At 38.0% G+C, this 20,576-nt stretch overlaps 1 protein-coding gene across 3 annotated transcripts; it reads left to right on the top strand.

Annotated features, from left to right (window-relative positions):
• Positions 1 to 693: 693 nt before the first annotated feature.
• uap1 (UDP-N-acetylglucosamine pyrophosphorylase 1) lies at positions 694 to 17,154 on the top strand. 3 transcript variants are annotated; one of them, XM_026933601.3, is made up of 11 exons: positions 694 to 853; positions 2,687 to 2,979; positions 3,868 to 4,072; positions 5,783 to 5,958; positions 7,474 to 7,646; positions 11,771 to 11,964; positions 12,389 to 12,529; positions 12,894 to 13,082; positions 14,459 to 14,500; positions 15,928 to 15,994; positions 16,373 to 17,154. In XM_026933601.3, exons 1-11 carry the CDS (start codon positions 849 to 851, stop codon positions 16,463 to 16,465), a joined length of 1,578 nt encoding a protein of 525 aa, XP_026789402.1. In that variant the 5' UTR covers positions 694 to 848; the 3' UTR covers positions 16,466 to 17,154. The 3 variants fall into 3 exon arrangements, with proteins under 3 accessions (XP_026789402.1, XP_026789403.1, XP_053088009.1); XM_053232034.1 differs by having other exon boundaries at positions 705 to 868; XM_026933602.3 differs by lacking the exon at positions 14,459 to 14,500.
• Positions 17,155 to 20,576: the final 3,422 nt, after the last annotated feature.

Here is a 20,576-nt window from a genome sequence, read left to right as displayed (position 1 = left end):
ACTCAGAAGGGAACCCATCCTCATCTGAGAGACACCGGCTAGTGCGATTATAAATCCTTAATCTTCTACAGCTGAATACTAGAGAGTCAAGCAGTATACCATACTTAAGATTTTTATATTACCAAGTCAGGTACTGCACATTTTACTCTCAACCATTACTGAAGGTTTTCCCAAAATGTTTTGGACAATATGCAATTAAAAAAAAAAAAATCACGAAATCAAATGATGTCTGTTACACAGAAAGTGCAAGTATTAGACTCTATATTAAATCTATATAAGTCTTAAAAATGGATAAATGGATAAATGTCATCATAACACTTTTGAAATGTATTTCCTTCTCTTGGGTAAAACAGGAAAGTAAAGTTACAGTAACTCGTTATATGATCTTGACTGCCTCCTTGTTTGTAAAATTCAATGCTAAGGTTTTCATTCTCATTCTGTGGTCAAAACAGCTCTTATAACTTTGTTATTACATCTTTTTTTTCACATCTCAATAAAGTTGCAGCCAGAAATGGTTCTACTGTAGATTTTAGGTACACATCCCGCTTCCTGCTTCAGCGTTATTGGCTGGTAGTGTCCCTCCCTCAGCGCTTGATTGGCTAATATTTCCCACTCGATTTTATCAGCCAATCACAGAGCAGGAGGCGGGATTTGTTAGACGTACGGGCGGCGGCGCTGAAGGTTTCCTGGGTGCTTCTTCGGTGCCACGTCAAATGACGGAAACGGGAGGCGGATTTGGCTCGGGGGCGGAGGAGCTGTAGTGGAGCTGTAGTAAAGCCGACGTAGCCGGGAGTCTGTCGCTAAAAGGGAAACGAGCTGAGAGTGAAATCATTAGTCTGCAACTACACATGAGGTAAGAATATTATAAGTAAGTGCTTGTTTGATTTCGCTTGTAAAATCTTTTGCATGCTTTGAGACCACATGGCTCTACCTGCACCACACACACATACACACACACAATATCGGTTACAAGAGCTACTATTCAGTCGGTCTGGGCTCAGGGATGATGATGATTATTATTATTGTTATTATTATTATTATTATTATTGATCCATGAGCTAGTTCCTCGGGGTATGGGTAATATATGACTGGTATGGTTTCCTTGGAGCTATTTCTAAATCTGGTATAACATATGTGAACCAGGAAATCAGATCTATAACATATGAAATAATCTTTGATTTGGATGCACTTGTGTTTCTTCTCTCTCTCTCTCTCTCTCTCTCTCTCTCTCTCTCTCTCTCTCTCTCATTTCTTCTGTGTTAGGATGGTTTATATCTGTTTATCACAACCTTCTGCACTAGTTTAGGTATCTATCTGTTGTTTTATCAGTAAATATGGAAAAGCTGCTTGCTCAGTGTTCAAGTCGCCACACTACTTTGTTTCTCTAAGCTATTCCTTGTAGCCGTGGTCACCTAGGCAACAGGCCACGCCCCCGACAACAGGGCTATTAGAATGTCTACTTTGACCACGCCCCTTGATGCCAACATTATTTAATTAGTTCAGAGTGGTCATGCCTTTGACAGCAATGTTAACTGAAAGCCATTGAGTGCTAGTGTAGTTACATTTCATTCATTGTTATAATATAATAGTTGTAATATAATATAAGCCCACTTTTAGCACACTGTGTCTTTATACCTGTTGAATTCTCAAACCTGATTGGTCAGAAGGCGTTGATTAGCTTTCTATTACAGCAGCTCAGACAGTAGTAGTTGTAATTCAAATCACAGGTATATATTAACGCGCTTGTTCTAATACGTTATCATTTCTATATTAACTACTCATTCACAAGGACTTGTGTGGTGGACGATGTACATAATCTAAGTCTCATAATATCAAAATATGCCATTATTTATCCAAGAAAAGCTTGTTTATAATTGTTTATATGGTGAAGCTTAGTGTAAATTTAACGTTTATGGAAAGAGTCTTCAGTGTCAGCGCTTTGTAACAGTCACAGGAATGTGTTCTGGACTGAGGATTTTCCGGTTTCTCTGTAACATGACGAGCTGCATTTTTGTCTTACTAACTTCAAGGAAGAGGAAAAAAAAACAGGCTGGGGAGGGAATGACTGTTTTATAACGGCTATATTGTATGATATATAAGTGATAATAGGAACTAAATTGTTACTATAAATGTAACTATAAATGGATAAAAAGCATGACACATCGTTCATTAAGAAATGTAAAAAAAATGTAATCGATGGCAAATTGCTGTGGTATAAGAGGAATAAAACACTTCAGAACGTGCTATTATAGGAAAATAATCAACTCTGGGGTGGGAACATAACTCAGCTTCATGTTTATTATTGTCCTGTAGCAGTGCAATCCATGTTTTATTCCTTACTTGATGTTTTAATGATTAATAGTGAGCTTTGGTCAAAATGATTGCGTCAGCATTTCCTGATAGACCTACGTGATAGCTGTATACATGTTAACATCTTGTTCTAACTGATTGTCTTCTTGAAAGTCTAAATAATCTTCTGCCTCCCTAGTACTTTCCTTAAACAGCACATAAATGCACTAGTTGGTTATCATAGAAAATGCAGGTCAGGGTAATAAAGGCATGTGCTTGCCAGGATCTCATCACAGCTGTCTAACCTTATCAGTACTCTTGCTTTCATATCCTGTATAAAGACATTCATATCTGTACCTGTAGTTATGTCTTTGTGTGTCCTACTTTATTCTTCCAGATTTCACCCTGTGAACATGGAGATTGGTAAACTGGCTCAGAGGCTGGCTGAGGCTGGCCAGTCTCATCTGCTGCAGTTCTGGGACCAGCTGAATCCTGAGGAACAAGCAGAGCTGGCTCAAGAGCTCGAGGCTATGAACTTCCAGGAGATCAACACCTTCTTTAAGAAGGCCATGGAGACCAGTGGGCAGACCAAGCAGGAGAAGGTGGACAGCAGGATGGAGCCAGTGCCACGCGAGGTTCTGGGCAGCGTGACACGTGACCGCGAGTTTCTCAAAGAGTGGGAGGAAGAAGGTTAGATTGTGAAAAGTTTGTGATTCCTTCACACAGGTTTCAGATTAGCAGCAACTTTTAGTAATGAAGGATTTAGGACCAGTGTCTTTGTTTAAAAAATCTAACTGGCTGGTCATGTTACTGATGAGTTTTTGCTGAGGGGTGGAAAAACACTGACTTACCAGGATTACTCTTGATCCATCCTTTGGTTTGGACAGCACATCTGGGACTAGAAACATCTGGTTCTAGTTAGAACTGACGTAATTTGTATCCTACTCCTGTTTTTATGAGGTCATCCAGCATTGTGTCAAGAGTTAATCACCTCGTATTTTTCTACCAAAGTTCAGAGTTTCCATTTCCCACCCAACATTATTGTGTGTGTGTGTGTGTGTGTGTGTTGAGGATAAGGAAGAATAAACTAGGAGCTAGAATATATGCTAGAGGTTGAATATGGTTAGGTAAGTGTGTGTGATGTTATCAGGAAGTGTCTTCCTACAATTCAGGACAGTGAGTTTATAGTAGTGATAAGGTGGTTTATGAATCCAATGAATCTGAGATCCTCCTTTGCACGTACATTTTTTTTGAATAGTTAATGAATGATAAAATTTTATGATACGTTTAAAGAAAAAATGGTGTAAAGATAAGATTATGCCTTCTTCAGAGATTATTAGTTACAACTTTTTGATATGTGTACTAAAGCTCTACAAAATGCCATCCTTGTAAAGTAATAATTTAGTAATTTTAATAGATGTAGAAAGATTGCATAAACATATGGTTATTAAATTGATTTTCTTTGCCCATTTATTTATTATCTTGTCCCCATTAGTGAACAAACCCATCATTGCTGTATTTATAATTATTTAGTGACGCTTTGGAGCAGAAATAGTGAGCTCTCACTCATGTCCGCAGGTCTGCGATGTATATCTCAGAATAAAGTGGCAGTTCTGCTCCTGGCTGGAGGTCAGGGAACCAGACTGGGGGTCATGTACCCTAAAGGCATGTATGATGTCGGCCTGCCCTCGCACAAAACCCTGTTTCAGATCCAGGCCGAGCGCATCATCCGACTGGAGCAGCTCGCAAAGCAGCAGTACGGCACCGAGTGCTGCATCCCATGGTGAGGACATTTACAACATCACAGTATAGATAGTCTAGTAAAGTCACTCTGTGATTTCAGTTTAAAATGGAGTAACAGTGGTCAAGCTCTACACCAATTAGTATCCACATTTCAGTTATTGTACAATAACTCACGTTCAGAGAAATGTTAACACTTATATAATGCTTAGTGGACACACTGTAACGTTATAGCACAGGAAGATTAGGTTATTATGTACCACAGACTCAGTCTTTTTTTTTCACCAAAACCCAACAACAGTACTGTAAAGCAAAGAAAAATATTGCTTTTAAGTGTTAACATTTTTAATCACCCTGGAGAATGTGTTTAAGGCTCAATTAATTAAAACAATTTAGATTTAGTTTTAGTCTTTTGTCAAGCTTAGTAAAAGTATGTATACCACAGTGCTGTTGAATTCATAATGCTGATGAATCAGAAAGTGCTGATCAATTTTCTATAATAGCATCTTGTACAGTAGTCCCTGTAATGTAGGTTAGTGTTAATGCACTCATTCTAATACGTTATCATTTCTGTAATAGGAACTCTTATGGCGGACAATAAACATAAACGTGTGTATTTGTTGATATAGGGAACTTTACTGTGGGCTGCCATTTATTTAGCATTTTTGGAAGGAGTCTCCAATGTCAGTGTTTTGTAACAGTCAGTAAGTTTTCCACCACAACAAAGTCTTCAGGACAGATGAGTTTGAACTTATTTTTTCTTATTAACTTCAGGAGAGAGATTAAAAAAAAGAGGCTGTTGAAGGAACAATTGTTTATAGCTGCTATAACGTAAGTGATAACATAAGGATCTAACTTGTTTTGGGGTTAAACAACATAACTCTAAATAGTTAAAGCATATGATGTGTCATTTATCAATAAAAAATTACAATAAAAGTATAAACATTGGCACACCCTGTCGTGTTTTATTCCTTACTTTACCTATAGCTTTATCTTCAGCTGTTACAAAGCACTGACACTGGAGACTCCTTCCAAAAATGCTAAATAAACGTCTCCTCAGAGAAAATTTCATTATATGAACAGTTACACATGGTTTTGTAAAACGTTTATATAGAGTGTTTACCATACAAATACCTGTTAATTAGCTGTTACAAAAGAAATGTCAACATTGTAAAACAAGCACATAAATATAAACCTTGCAGTTGACTGTAGTTATAAGGGTTTGTACCTGGAGAAAAAAAAACTTTGAAATAGCATGCTTCATTGTGCAAGCTATTTCTTTTCTTTTGTACATTTCCTTTTTTTCTTCTTAAAAACCCCCCAGCAGGAAGGTTGTGAAAAATGTAGCAGAGGTAGAAATGAGGCTGATGCAGCATGGCATTCTGTCCTGAAGGAAGTAGGTCGGGCCTGCTGTGTGTATTTTTCCCTGATGAGTTCTGGACAGCCCCAGCTAAAAACCTGATCACATGTACCTCATATCATATCACCCAAAATGACCTTCTTAAGGAAATAATACCATTAATTCATGTTAGTCAGAAGCAATTAATCAATTCAGGTATGCTTTGAATGAGGAAATATGTTTAATGACATGTAGGCTGGTGATTTGTTTCAGTATCTGTTACACAGATGTACTTAATATAGAGGTTTGAAATGCCTTTCCTCTGTGTTTGTTGTAGTCACACCCTACGGTGTATTTGCATATTTACTACTTCTAGGAACTGACCGTTTCTGCCTTGGTTTTTTTCTATGTTAGGTACATTATGACGAGCGGAAGAACAATGGAGTCCACTGAAAAGTTCTTTTCCAAACACAAGTACTTTGGCTTGAAGAAAGAGAACGTCATATTCTTTCAGCAAGGCATGCTTCCTGCCATGGACTTCAATGGCAAGATCATACTCGAAGGCAAAGGCAAACTCTCCATGGCACCAGGTGATGTTTCAGGACAGGCAGACTTTTCCTCTGAACAAAATTCTAGTATTTACAGTGCCTTGCACAAGTTTTCGCCCCTGAAAATATTCTAAATATTTTTATTGTGACACAAAGGTTAAGATATCAGTTGGTTGCATAAGTATTCACTCCTATGGGTCATAGTACTGAGTCATTGTACATTGTTACTGTATTTAAGTACTGTTTGGTAGCTGTGTACTTTACTCAAATATTATTGAAATTGAGCACTTTTACGCTTACTCAAGTAAATTTCCAAGAGAAAAGCCTACTTTTTACTCCTTACATTTCCATTTTGACCCAAGGTCTGGTTTCAAACACCATGAGATTTTTTTTATGAAGGTAGATAGTGATGTTGCATCTTTGGGGCAGTCGTGGCCTAATGGATAGAGAGTTGGACTTACAACCTGAAGGTTGTGGGTTCGAGTCTCAGGTCCGGCAGGGATTGTAGGTGGGGGGAGTGAATGACCAGCGCTCTCTTCCACGATCAATATGACGACTGAGGTGAGACCCTGAGGGTGAGGCACCAAACCCCCAACTGCTCCCCGGGTGCCGCAGCAATTACCAGGCTGCCCACTGCTCCGGGTGTGTGTTCACTGCTGTGTGTGCACTTGGATGGGTTAAATACAGAGCACAAATTCCGAGTATGGGTCACCATACTTATCCACACGTCACTTCACTTCACTTGAACCAGTCACGCCTGATATGCAGATTATTCCAGGATGATGCGGTAGAACCTGCATGGTTATTACATGATAAACTTAGCGATGAGGAAACTGAAAATGGTGTATTTTTGTGGTTGAAACTGTTGAATAAATCACTGAGAATGTGAAGTGAAGTGAAGATGAATGCAAACTGTGACTCAGACACTTAAATATGGCTCATGACGAATGCAATGGTTTAATAGCAGCTAAGGACCCGGTTAGTTAATTAGGATGGCAAGAGGCCAAATTGTAAATCTCCTGAGATAAAAGCGTCATCCAAATAAATAAATGTTAATTTTATTGCCCCCTGAGCTTGATTCGGTTTGGTGGCCTGTGTAACTAGGAAAAGATTACATTGTTTTTAGAAAGATTATTATAATCTTAATAATATAATAAGTTATATAATATTATTACTAATATTTACTAAGATCTCAAATAATGAGCGCTAATTTGCAGTGCAATCTGATGCGTTGCGCGTGCAGTTAGTGGGAGTGTTGTGGGTCATTTACAAAAAAAATAATTGAGTGAATTACTATCACATATGCAAAATAAGGTAGAAAGCAATATATAAATTAGGTTTTTGTGTGTGTTAGCTGAGTCAGGAAACTGAAACTTGCCACACAGGATCCTGCTTTTAAATTTAGTGAGCATTACTCCTTTTTTACTTTTGTTGTGTGGTGGATGACTTTTCAACTTACTGCCAAGTTCTTAAGCCTCCCATAATATGACAGTCAAATTACCTGCTTATTTAATTTTATAAAAATATTCACTTTATGAACTGTTCTTGTTGATTCAGACGGCAATGGAGGACTTTACAGAGCGCTAGGAGTGTATAAGATTGTGGAGGACATGGAGAGAAGAGGAATCAGCTACATCCACATCTACTGCGTGGACAACATCCTGGTGAAGGTGGCTGATCCTGCTTTTGTTGGATTTTGTGTGCGCAAGGGAGCGGACTGCGGTGCCAAGGTGAGCGATGATCAGCCCTCACACACGTCATACAAGCTCCCCAGGCCTAATTTACTATAACTATAATAATGCTTGGCAGTATGATTGCAGACATTCTGCTCTTGTATAGTCACAATCTTTCACCTTCCCACCCTGTCCAATGTTTGTTTGGTTCACTCTGAAACCTTATGTTATATATCTGTTTATAAGCGAGTGTAAAGTTTTTCAGTCTTTATCGAGTGCATTTGATTGGTTTAATGATCTATGATGGAGGCAAGGCACTCAAAGATTATTCAGATTTATAAAGAGTCCTCAAAATGACAAAGCTGTACAGAAGACATGAAGACGGAAGATGAGTCGAATCGTTTTTGAGAATCGAATGTTAAAATTGAACTGTAGTAAGGAGATATGGCGTTTTGGGGACTGGCGCTAGAATTGGCACTGTGAGTGAGTTTGAGAGGAGTGTTAGACTTATAACCACTCTTTACAACCATGGTCAGCAGGAAAGCATCACAGAACTCACAACATGCCAAACCTTGAGGTAGATGGGTTACAACAGCAGAAGACAACATCAGGTTCCACTCCTGTGAGCCAAGAACAGGAATCTGAGGCTACAGCGGGCACAGGCTAACCCAAACTGGACAGACAAAGATTACAAAAACAGTTTTGCTGCCAGTTTCGCTTTACAGAATCTGGCTATGCATTTTTTTTAATTTAAATTTAATTAAAATTCCCATTTTATGCCCAATGTTCCCAGAATTGGCTCCAGATCCATCACAACCCTGACTAAGTGGTTAAATAAGATGAATGAATGAATGAATTTTCCTCAATTTGAGATGGTTTGTAGTCATTTGTACAATCACTCAAATCTGGCAAACCTGATTTTATATAACCACCTCATTATCTTTTTTCTCATTTACTCTATATTTTGGAAACATTTGCATGTGGTACACCAAGCCTAAACCTGTTGATTTGACATGAGTCATCAATGGCAAGATTGTAATAGCATGATGTGAAATGGCAACAGTTTTGCAAAAGAGACTTTTTATTGTACGTTTATTGGAAGCCACTGGATTTTATCCTCCTCCCCCCAAAAATAGATGTCTCAATCAAAAGCAAGTTATGTGCTTAAACTAATTATCCACCAGTTGTTTAAAGTCATGTTTCCATTTATCAAGCTTGCTAGTGAACTTAAAGCCTGGTCTGTGTTAACCGACACAAAGAACCCTGCACCCCTTCTGAGGCTCACTAGATGGGGCAGTTTCTTACTAAAATATGTGTTTCTGAAGACCAAGAGGTTTCTGTAATTGTGTAATTTCTTGGGTTCCTCTGTATTTTTGACTGGTAGTCTCATCTACTACCTCTGCAAGGTCACTCTGCGCTTCTCCTCAGTCTGATTAAGTTTAGCGAGCAATGTAAATGGGAAGTAGTTTCTAGAAAGACAATACCTTAATCCTGTATCCTTCCACATTTTTGAGAAAGAAATACTAGTTACCCAATAATGGATCCAAAAATAAAGCTATTTACTGAGTAGGATGCGTAAATAGTCTTACAGGAAAAGATTTCAGCACAAAACCCAAGATTACCCCATGATATTATTTTACTTTTTATTTCTCGAAACATTTGAGCAGTAAATCAGTGCTTCTGCTGCTTGGAGGTCATCTCAAAATGTCTGATATGTAACTAATTCTCACCAAGTGGTGAACATCTGCTGGCCAAAGCCTCAAGTTAATGATAAAACATCTGGTAAGAAATGAACACCAGGGTTCTTGCCTCCTTGATGAACATGTAGGTCTTTGGCGAGGTTAAGACCTTGTTATAATTGTCCATATGAACAGGAAATATTTCTCTTAGTGATTCTGAATGAAGTAAAATGTTGCCACATGACTGCTCTGACCGCAAAAATCTGATGAGATTACTCTAATTAAGCCTTCATTAGTTTCTACGTCCCTGTCATTTTCACATTCCCTTTCACCACATCTCTCCTCATTTGTCCTTTAGCCGTGTCTTGTGAAAGAGCAGTCGCCACGTCATTGAAGAGCGTTGTAAAACACTTGGCCAAATTTTGGCTCGGTGAAAGAGAAATCTTTGTTTTGTTTCTTTGTGGTTGGCACAGATGCTTCTAGGTCCTTCTTGTATATCACAGAAAAGCAGGCAGGAAAACTGTCCTGACTTGTGAAATATTAAAATGTCTTTTTAATATCTATTTTAATGTCTAGTGAAAAGCTTAGAAAACAGCTGACTAGTGGAGCCGTCCAGCAGTTTCTTATCATGGAAGCCTTTGGTGGTTTTATAAACACAGTTTTTTTTTTTTTCTGTGGCCTTTGATTAATGGTTGTGGGTCACGATGCTAAGGTTCAGCCTTCTCCTGACAAATAGGACAGGACAGTATGAAATTTAAAGCCCTTGCAAAAGCATTGAAATCCAGGAAACATTTTATATATCAAAACACTAAGGTTCTAAATTACTTTCTTTACATATTACTTGATTTTTCTGCACAAATGCAGACTATTTTTGTAATCCAACTCAGGTTTCATGTTTTCTCTTCTAGTAATACAATGAATGAGCTTTAAATATTTGCACAAAAATGCTATAGACAAAGAACGTATAAGGATGAAAAATAATTTGAAATTTGAAATGCTTTGAAACTCTGGGAAAAGTCTTAAAAAATCTGTAGTGTTTTTATGAGGAAAGAGCATAAACCCTGGTGGCCATTACTGTTATGATTTCTGGTGAATAAAAGCATGAATGGCTGTGGAAGTATGCACAGATTCAAAAGTTTACAGTTTAAAATGTTGATGACTCCTAGGTTCAGAATTGCACTAGTAATTAAACCATCAGTTTATGACTTGAACCCACCCACCCTTTGTAATTTGTAAACCATGCAGTTAGCGTGGCTTTAGTTCGGTGCTCCTCCTCCGATGCTAACCCATCATCAACCGAGAACTTGTAATTTGTCACTCCCTGAAGGATTGTATTTTTTTCCCTTCTACCCTTGTTTTAATTTAATGCAGACTCCAGGCATGGAGAGAACTAGATGGAATTTCTAGTCAAAGACACACTTTGGCCTCAATAAAAGTGGCCTCAGTATGGCAGAAGAGGAAGAATACCTTTGTGTGTGTGTGTGTGTGTGTGTGTGTGTGTGTGTGTTTCCTTTCAATGGTTAGAATACAGTGAACTTGGCCGGAACCTAATTACAATTCTGTTTCCTCATTTTTACGACTGCTTTCACATACTCAGTGTTTAGTCCATTTGAATTGTGTGATCTCTTCTCTGGTGCTGAAAAGAACACCACAATCACACTCAGGTGTGGACCAAAGCAACTTGTCCTAGCGAGGTGGTCTGTTTCCTTTCAGAGAAAGGATCTGAATACAGTGAGAAAGCAATTCAACTCGGAACTGCCCCGACTGCAGGAAGTGAACAAAATGTACCGTGTGTTTTGAGTTGCAGCATTTTTTCTAGCCAAAAGACAGAGCTGTAGACCTCTAAGAAATGTGTGTATTCTGGATATTTGGACCAAAAAAAAAAGAATAAAACAAAAAAAGAGAATAAACACTGGATGTGATATACAAAATGTTTTAAATTAGTTTTAATTACCTAATCATTTATTTAGTGCAGACTCCATGTTGTCCATGCTCAGGTGATTTTTATGATTACTATTGCAAATTTTTTTTTAATCTCTTTTCGTTGCGGTATTTCTGACCAAAGAGATTTACAAGTAGGTTTTTTTTTCTATGTTCATTTAATTATGTTCATTGTGAAACATAACCAAAGCAAATAGCTAGTGAAACGTATCAATTTTGCATTTGGGAAACAGAAGATGAGTGACACAATGATTAATAATTTCCTGGTTATGTCATAAAGAGTGATAGACGGATCAAACTCTCTCTTAATAATTTCCTGGTTATGTCATGACAAGTGACACACGGGTAAAATTCTCTTTTAAAAAAACGACGTGTTTCCTAGCAACTAATATGCATATTATTAAAGTTTTAGAAAGTAACAATGATATGTTTAGTGTTCATTTTAGCATCAGTTTAATTTTTGAGAGAGAGTGTTCAGTGTGATGCTCGCTCTACCATTTAACCCACTTTGTGTTGTGATGCTTTTGCAAAACTCATCCCTGGTTGTTTCATCATTGGTAGGTGGTGGAGAAAACCAATCCGACGGAGGCAGTGGGCGTGGTCTGTAAGGTTGATGGGCAGTACCAAGTAGTAGAGTACAGCGAAATCACAATTGTGACAGCTGAGAAGCGCAGCGTCGACGGTCGACTCATGTTTAACGCAGGCAACGTGGCCAATCATTTCTTCACCCTGTCCTTCCTCAAAGACGTCGTCAAGTGAGTGAACTGTCAGCTGTTTCAGCGCAGTATGTTGCTTTTTTTTTTTTTTTTTTTTTACATTTTTTTAGGTTTTTTTTTATTATTATTATCACTCCTTGAAATCGTTGAATGAGTATGAGATTCAGGGTGTACTTTGTTGCTAGGCAACATATCTCATTACCATGTTAAAACGGGAGTTTTATGAGCTGTTTCCAGTCAGTTTGCCATCTTGTAAATATTAAGCAGGACGGAATGGACTGAAACTATGAGGTAAAGGCGAGAAAGGAACATCTGCACTTTTAGTCTGGTATTTTAAACCCATGATGGTTTTGCCAGACCTGCTCTCTTATTGTAATTCGTATGATATTCTAATAGAAAGAACATGTTTCACTTTTCCCGTATTTGTCTTTCTCTTTTGCCTTTTCCACACTCTGTCTTTCAGTACCCATGAGCCTCAGCTACAGCATCATGTGGCTCGGAAGAAAATCCCCTACGTGGACGCACGAGGTGAGCAGGTCAACCCCGAAAAACCCAACGGAATCAAGATGGAAAAATTTGTGTTCGACATCTTCCAGTTTGCCAAGTTAGTGCCTGTTTTTTTTTTTTTTTTTTGCTCCATCAGGTTTTTTCCTCTTTCCTGTACCCTGTCTGAGTGAAATAAAAGGCTGTTGGTAGAAATAGTGCAGAAATACTGTAGGAAAATATAACATGCATGTCCTTTTCTGTCCTTCATGCACTGATGTCTTTGTAATGCCTTGCCTTTACACGTAGAAGCGTTAAGAAAAACTTTCTGGTGCTGGAAAGTAAAGCAGTTGCAATATTGCATCGACATCACGCATGACCATCATTAACATTTTTCTGAAAAAGACTTTTTGTGTATTTGAAATGTATTTCTTGATGTGAGCATCATGTGTGTGTGTGTGTGTGTGTGTGTGTCTGGGTTTTAGGAGGTTTGTGGTGTATGAGGTGCTGAGAGAGGATGAGTTTTCTCCACTGAAGAATGCAGACAGTCAGGATGGGAAAGACAATCCCACAACTGCACGCCATGCCCTCATGTCCCTGCACCACCGCTGGATTCTCAACGCAGGTGGTCATTTCATCGATGAGAACGGAGCCCGCGTGCCTGCTATACCCAGGTGAGCAACATGTTTATGTATATATATATATATATATATATACATATGTGTGTGTGTGTGTGTGTGTGTGTGTGTGTGTGTGTGTGTATATGTATATATGTATATATGTTTTATAGCACCTTTCTCAAACTCAAGGATGCTTTACAGTCCAACAGCAAGCAAGTAAAAAATCATCAAATACAAAACATACAAACATCTTGTAAAACAAATAAACAACTAATCACCAAATACAAGCATCTTATACAACAACAAAAAATACAAACCTACTGTACAACAAATAAACAAATACAAACATCTTGGACAACAAATAAACAATTAATCACCAAATACAACCATCTTATACAAAAAAAAAACAAGAAACAAATACAAACATATTATACAACAGATAAACAAATACAAACCTTTTATACAACAAATAAACAAATTCAAACATCTTGGACAACAAATAAACAATTAATCACCAAATACAACCGTCTTATACAAAAAAACAAATACAAACATATTATACAACAAATAAACAAATACAAACCTATTATACAACAAATAAACAAATACAAACATCATGGACAAGAAATAAACAAATTCAAACATCTTGAACAACAAACAAATACAAACCTATTGTATAACAAATAAACAAATTTAAACATCTTGAACAACAAATAAACAAATACAAACCTATTGCTCAACAAATAGACAAATACACAAATACAAACATCTTGGACAACAAATAAACAAATACAAACATCATCGACAACAAATAAACAAATTCAAACATCTTGGACAACAAATAAACAAATACAAACCTATTGCTCAACAAATAAACAAATACACAAATACAAACATCATGGTCAACAAATAAACACATTCAAACGTCTTGGACAAAAAACAAATACAAACCTATTGTACAACAAATAAACAAATTTAAACATCTTGAACAACAAATAAACAAATACAAACCTATTGCTCAACAAATAAACAAATACACAAATACAAACATCATGGACAACAAATAAACACATTCAACATCTTGGACAACAAATAAACAAATACAAACCTACTGTACAACAAAAAAGTAAATACACAAATACAAACATCCTGAACAACAAATAAACAAATTCAGACATCTTGCACAACAAATAAAAAAATATAAACCAAATGTGCGACAAATACACAAATACAAACATCTTGCACAACAACTAAAAACCTACTGTACAACAAATAAGCCTCACCATTCCACAGGGTCGTGTGCTGTACTCAGAGAGGTCATGACAGATTTTAATGCCACATTTCTCTTTACCCTGTTTTCACTGTATGTCCAGTGTTTTACAGCTCAGGCCACCCTTTTCACACTATTATTTCCTGTGTAACGTTTCTAGAGATGGACCAGCAGGGGCACTCACACCTGATGGCAGCCAGAAGTAACTATTTCTGTGGTTCTATGGTAGTGCATGGTGATGGGGCTTTTCGCTTCTCCCTTACTAGTTTAACAGCCAGTAGGTGATAGAGAATCCAGCTCAGGAGGTGGGGAGAGTTCAGCTCTCCTGATGTGCGGTAAAGGTTGGTATTCTCAACCTACTGCCCGTGACTTGTTCTCGTGCAGACAGTAGATGCTAACAGGCTGAAGGCGCATGCTGGGAAGAGGGCGTTGGGCATGCTTTGCAGTCGGTGTTGGCACGGCTCATTCGCTCATTCACTACCCTAACAGAACCGTGCTATCTTGCTCTTAATCAAGTTCTCTTTCCTAATCTCTTAACTGCTTAATGATGGCAAGTGGTAGAACATTTGTTTTTAATCACCAGTAGAGTGGATGACTGGAATTGCATACTCTGGATCATGTGAAATCAGTGTTCTTGTGTTAATCTCTCTGAATATTCATGGGTGGACAAATCACTAGCCCACGCTAGGCCAAGCAAATTACGTGTTTGGGCTTTTTTTTTTTTATTTGTAGCAGGCAAGCAGTTTCAGTAGGCTGCTTATAGAGCCAGAGAAAGGACCAACCAGAGAAAGAGAAAATCTACTCGCTAATGACTTTCACAAAACAATACTCCTTCGATATGCATGTTTATATGTAACACACTCCAACTGGTTCTCGGTGGCGCAAGTGCTGTGGAACGTACTACACTTTTTCCGAATCCCTGTAAATGATAATACTATACACGTTAACCAAGGAGCCAGTCTAGCTGGTAGGAACCATTAGTACCAGACATGTTAATTTGCACAGATTCATAGGCAGTCTTTTCTGAATAAGGAATACGAAGAGATGTGGAAACAAATACAGTCAATTGCAGCACAAAAACTCTTATGCAACTCTAATTTAAACACTTGTGGAGTTAAAAAAAAAAAAAAAAGACACAAGCTAGGCTCCAGAAACCTCCCCAAAACATCGTAAACCCAGCTCAAAGCCAAAGATTCTTCTGCCTTGTTGTTGAGGGCAAAATCACACTGCTTCATCAGCAGAGACATTAATCAGGCTCAAGTACTCGCTTATTTTCCACAGTCTGTATTAATACACATAATTAGCTCATATTTTTGAGTTAAATTATTTATTTGAAATTAAAACAAGCTGACACTTGTTAGTGATTAATTGGACACTGGGACAAGCATATCATAGGACAGAGCAGCACAGTGGAGCTTCCACATGCCAAATGGGTTGGGTAATGAATTAATGATTTGTCCACCCCTCATCCTGATACACGACCATTCGCTCAGTCGTGAGTGCAATGGGCTTTCCAATAACCGTTAATTCCTTTTATACACAGCGTTCTCAGATCTTTGTGATTGCTCTTCCTATATACTTACTAACTATTTTTAAGTTTAAATGATTTTAACTGTCTGTATTTTACAGTCTGAAGGATGGAACTGACCTACCAATCAAATGTGAGATCTCTCCACTTGTGTCATATGGAGGAGAGGTAAGAAAATGCCTCCAAATTCATTCATACACAAAATGCTAAAGTTGCCTGCATGGAACTGGTACCTAGAATTCACACCTCATGTTGCAACTTGTAAGCAACATTTAGTGTTTGGCAAGCCATACTACTTCTGAGGCATGTGTTTAGAGTCAGCTGGCCTTTTCTTAACCCCTTTAAGTCCAGGCATATTATTTAATTAATTAATACTAATACTAATGAAATAATATTTAGTTAACCTAAAGCATATCATTCAGTAACTACAGTGACACTATGATGTGTAGTGACAGATGAGAAATGTGCGTCTGGGTGCATTGTGGGAGTTGAAGGGTTTCAAATCTTTGCAAGTAACTAACAGGGAACATTTTTGTTGATGCACAGGGACTGGAGAAACTAGTGCAGGGTAGAGAATTCCACCCAGCACTGATCATCAACGAGACTGGAATCCACGAGCATGTGAAAAACGGACTGTGAGCTGCGAGCTCAACATGTGAAAACCAACATGGAAGCCGTTTTCCCCTCCTTCCTCTATCTTCCTGTCAGGCTGGGAGAAAATGTGACATTCTAGTGCAATAAGATGAAGGAATAAGGCCTTCAGGGGCCTCATGTAATCCAAATCAATTTATTTATTTTGCAAAACTTATTTTTATATAAATGCTTGTTTTGTCCTAGAATAGGAACATGCATGGTAGTTAATAATTTATATGAATATGTTTACTATCAGAATGAATGTAATGTAATATGATGTAATCAGAATGGTACATGGGGTAATGTGTAGGATGATCAGCACCAGGGCATTTATCCAGCCTTTGTTTGTACCTTGAAATACATAGACATTTCTCAGGACACTGAGAAACTGAATTTCAGTAGCAGATGCTCTCTTTACACTGTACATTCTACAACTTCTGCCTTTTTAAACTATAACACTTTGCCCTCTGTAGCTCCACACACATTCCACAGTATACTTTTGTCCTTAGACAATGAAGAACAGATAGAAATGAATATCATTAAACATTTTATGAACACTTTATTTGATGAACATGTTCAAGAACAAATCAAACAGAACTGGGACAAATCAAATTTCTAAGAGAGATACTGTATCAATGTGGTCAATATTTTCAAACAGAGTAAAATAAATTCTTTCTAAACTCTTTATGAAAAGAGGCATCTTTCCTGTCTTCATTTATGTTTGTGTGTGTGGATGTGTTTTTATATCCTGGTGGGGACCAATGACCCAACCAGAATAGGAATATCTGACAGTTTTGACCTTGTGATGACATTTGTCTGGTCCTTACAAAGAACATTGCTTATTTACAACAAAAAAAAATGCAGTTTTTATTTAAAAAACGAAACAAGTCAACATGTTGATTGTTGGTTACAGGAAGGTTACAGGTAAAGGTTAGAGGTTAAGGTAAGGGTTAGATTTAAGTGCAGACATAGCATTAATTAGCTGTATTAATAATTACATCAATGGAAAGTCTTCACAAGGATTGTAAGGTGTGTGTGTGTTTGTGTGTGTGTGAGAGAGAGAGAGTGTGTGCATGGACACACATAGGTGTTTGACAGGTATGGTTTTTTTGCATATGAGGCTTAAACTGTGGCTCAGTGGAATAAGATTTTCCAGCCTGGGTTTATGAGGGAGGTTATGATTGGCCGGTGATTGCATAACCACCACCACGCTACAGCCATTTTGGAAATGTGCACCCATAGGCAGTCTCTCTCTCTTTCTGTCTCTCTCTCACCTTCCCCTTTACTTTCACTCTTTGCTTTTCTCTTGCAGTCATTCTTACCGTCCTAAAAAAAATCACTTTATAAAATTTCCATATTCTGAGTAATTAGTGGATATACTCTACAGATTGATTGAGGTTGAATAATTCTACCAAAGTTCTGTTGAATTCTTGATTCTGATTGGTCAGAAGGTGTGGATTAATTTCCTATAACAGCATCCCTGACAGTAGTTTTGGCTGTAATTCAAATACAGGTTTATATTACTGTGCTAGTTCTAAAATCTTATTGTTTCTTGAATTATAATGTAGTTTCCAGTGTCAGTGCTTTGTCAGAGGTAAAGCTGTGACTTAAGTCTTCTGACACAAGAAAGTCTTCAGGATGGAGGACTTTGTAGTTTCTCAGTCACATGAAAAGCTGTTTTATTTTGTCTTGTTAACTTCAAGAGAGGCAAAAGGGAGGCTGGTACATTATACCTGCTATAATGTAAGTGATAACAGGACCAAATGTTTCCAAATGTTCCACAGTATTAAATGTAATTATAAATGTAACTGGCTAAAAAAGTATGTCATTGTTTAATTAATAAATATTGTAACCATTGGCAAATTGCTGTTGAATAAAAGGAATAAAACACCTCAGGACATGAAGTTATTGGAAAATATTCAACTTCAGGGTGGAAACATTAACTCAGCTTCACATCAGGCTAGATTAGACCACCACATCACTGATTATTTTCCTATAACAGCGTGCTCCAAAGTGTTTTATTCCTTACATTATTCCTTAAATTTTCAATGCCCAACTTTTAGAATGTTAATCTAATTTGGGGGAAAATGACTTTTATCAGTCAAAAAACAAAAATATTTTCCATATAGATAGACAGTACCCCTTTAGGAAGCTAAAAACCCTTAACTATGCAAACTGTTGCTTTTATATGCAAAAATTGAGTGAGCTCATATTCAAATAAGAGATGGCATGTAGCCTCTGAACATTTAAAATCACTTTCTGTTTCCTGCTCCTTTGGTTAAAAAAGACTCTACAGTGACTCTGCTTCTTGGTCAGTTCCCACCCACCAATCAGCTCTTCCCTATCATATGACAGCTACCAACCTGGGAGGGAGAAGGATAATACGTGCGTCCCCCAAGACACACGAAGCCAGCCAACCACATCTTTTTGAATTGCTGTCCATGCTGCATCATAGGGCAGCGTAACACACTCAGAGGAAAATGCTATCTGCCCTCTTCTGCATACATGAGCTTACGTGCCCGTGATTGGCTAGTGTCACTGTGATTGACAGAGGACAAAAAACAAGTTAGTTCCTGTTTTCACTCCTCTGTCCTGAAGACTTTCCCATGGTGGAAAACATACAGTTTTCTACAAAGCACTGACACTGGAGACTCCTTCCATAGATATTAAATAAGTGTCTTCTCACAGAAAACCTCACCATATCAACAATTCTACTGTTTCATTGTTAAATAACACTATAATTTTAATTTGTTTATTATCTCGGAATGCTTGAGGCTAATGGGCTAAATCAGCAGAGGAGCTTTGACTCCTGTCAGCCAAAAATCTGAGGATCTGGAATCTGAGGCTACAGTGGGCACAGAATCACTGAAACTGGACAGCTGAAGATTGAAAAATATCATCCGGTCTGATAAATCTTGATTTGTGCTGCAATATGCAGATGGTAGGGTCAGAATTTGGCATCAACTGCATGAATCCATCATGTCATGTGTCAGCAGTTGAGGCTGTTGGTGGTGATGTAATGTTGTGGGATGTGGGGAATGTTTTTGTGGCACACGTTGGGCCCCTTAATACCAATCGAGCATTTGAATGCCACAGCCTCTCTGAGTATTGTCACCAGATCTGCAGCAATTACTGTATATGATGCAATCACATCAGCATGGACCAGAATATCAAAGGAATGTTTCCAACACCTTGTGTCATCCATGCCAAGAAGAATTTGAGTCTGTTCTGTGAGCAAAAAGCAGTCCTACCCAGTATTACTATGGTGTCCTTAATAAAGTGGCTGGTGAGTGTGCAACAGATTCAACTTTTCAATTCCATTCACTATTATCTGCATAGTTGTGTGTGCGGAGTTTGCGTGTTCTCCCCGTGCTTCAGGGGTTTCCTTCAAGTACTCCGGTTTCCTCCCCCAGTCCAAAGACATGACTTGTGGGCTGAGTGGCATTTCCAAATTGTCCGTAGTGTGTGAATGGGTGTGTGAGTATTTGGAGCACACCCAGGGTGTGCCCCGCCTTGTGCCCTGGGATAGGCTCCAGGTTACTCCGCGACCCTGTGTAGGATAAGCAGTGTAGAGAATGGATGGATGGATGGATTACATGCATAGTGCTTTTTTAAATAGACATTATCACAAAGCATATTTTCAGAAATCCAGATGTAGACTTAGATCCCCGTTAATGATCCTGAATAATTGTGGCCCAGGTATTCAACTGTAATTTATGAATGGAAAGCAGATATGAAACTTTTTTGTTTGTTTAATTTTTTGCACTAAATCCATCTCCTGTTAAAGTAGAAGCACTGCTAATCTTCCACAGAATAGTGGCGACTGCTAAAAGTTAGATGAAACTAGAAAAAAATATTTCACAGCAATTCTCTCCGCTCTCTATAAATACTTTGTGCACTGAGCGTTATGATCTTTTCAGTATTTGCTTAAACCATCAAAAATACATTCAGGAAAAAAAGTTCTCTGATTGGCCACTGGAGTCTGACTTAATTGAAACCTTCTGTATGGCATAAGGAATTCTGGGACTTTGGCGTGTACCCAAGAATCCTCAGAATGTTAGTTTTCCTCTCTCTCTCTCTCTCTCTCTCTCTCTCTCTCTCTCTCTCTTTCTCTCCT

This window comes from Pangasianodon hypophthalmus, chromosome 2 (genome assembly GCF_027358585.1).
Source record: "Pangasianodon hypophthalmus isolate fPanHyp1 chromosome 2, fPanHyp1.pri, whole genome shotgun sequence".
Lineage (NCBI taxonomy): Eukaryota > Metazoa > Chordata > Actinopteri > Siluriformes > Pangasiidae > Pangasianodon > Pangasianodon hypophthalmus.
Note: the sequence above shows the minus strand (reverse complement) of the source record. Positions and strands in the feature narration are given on the sequence as shown.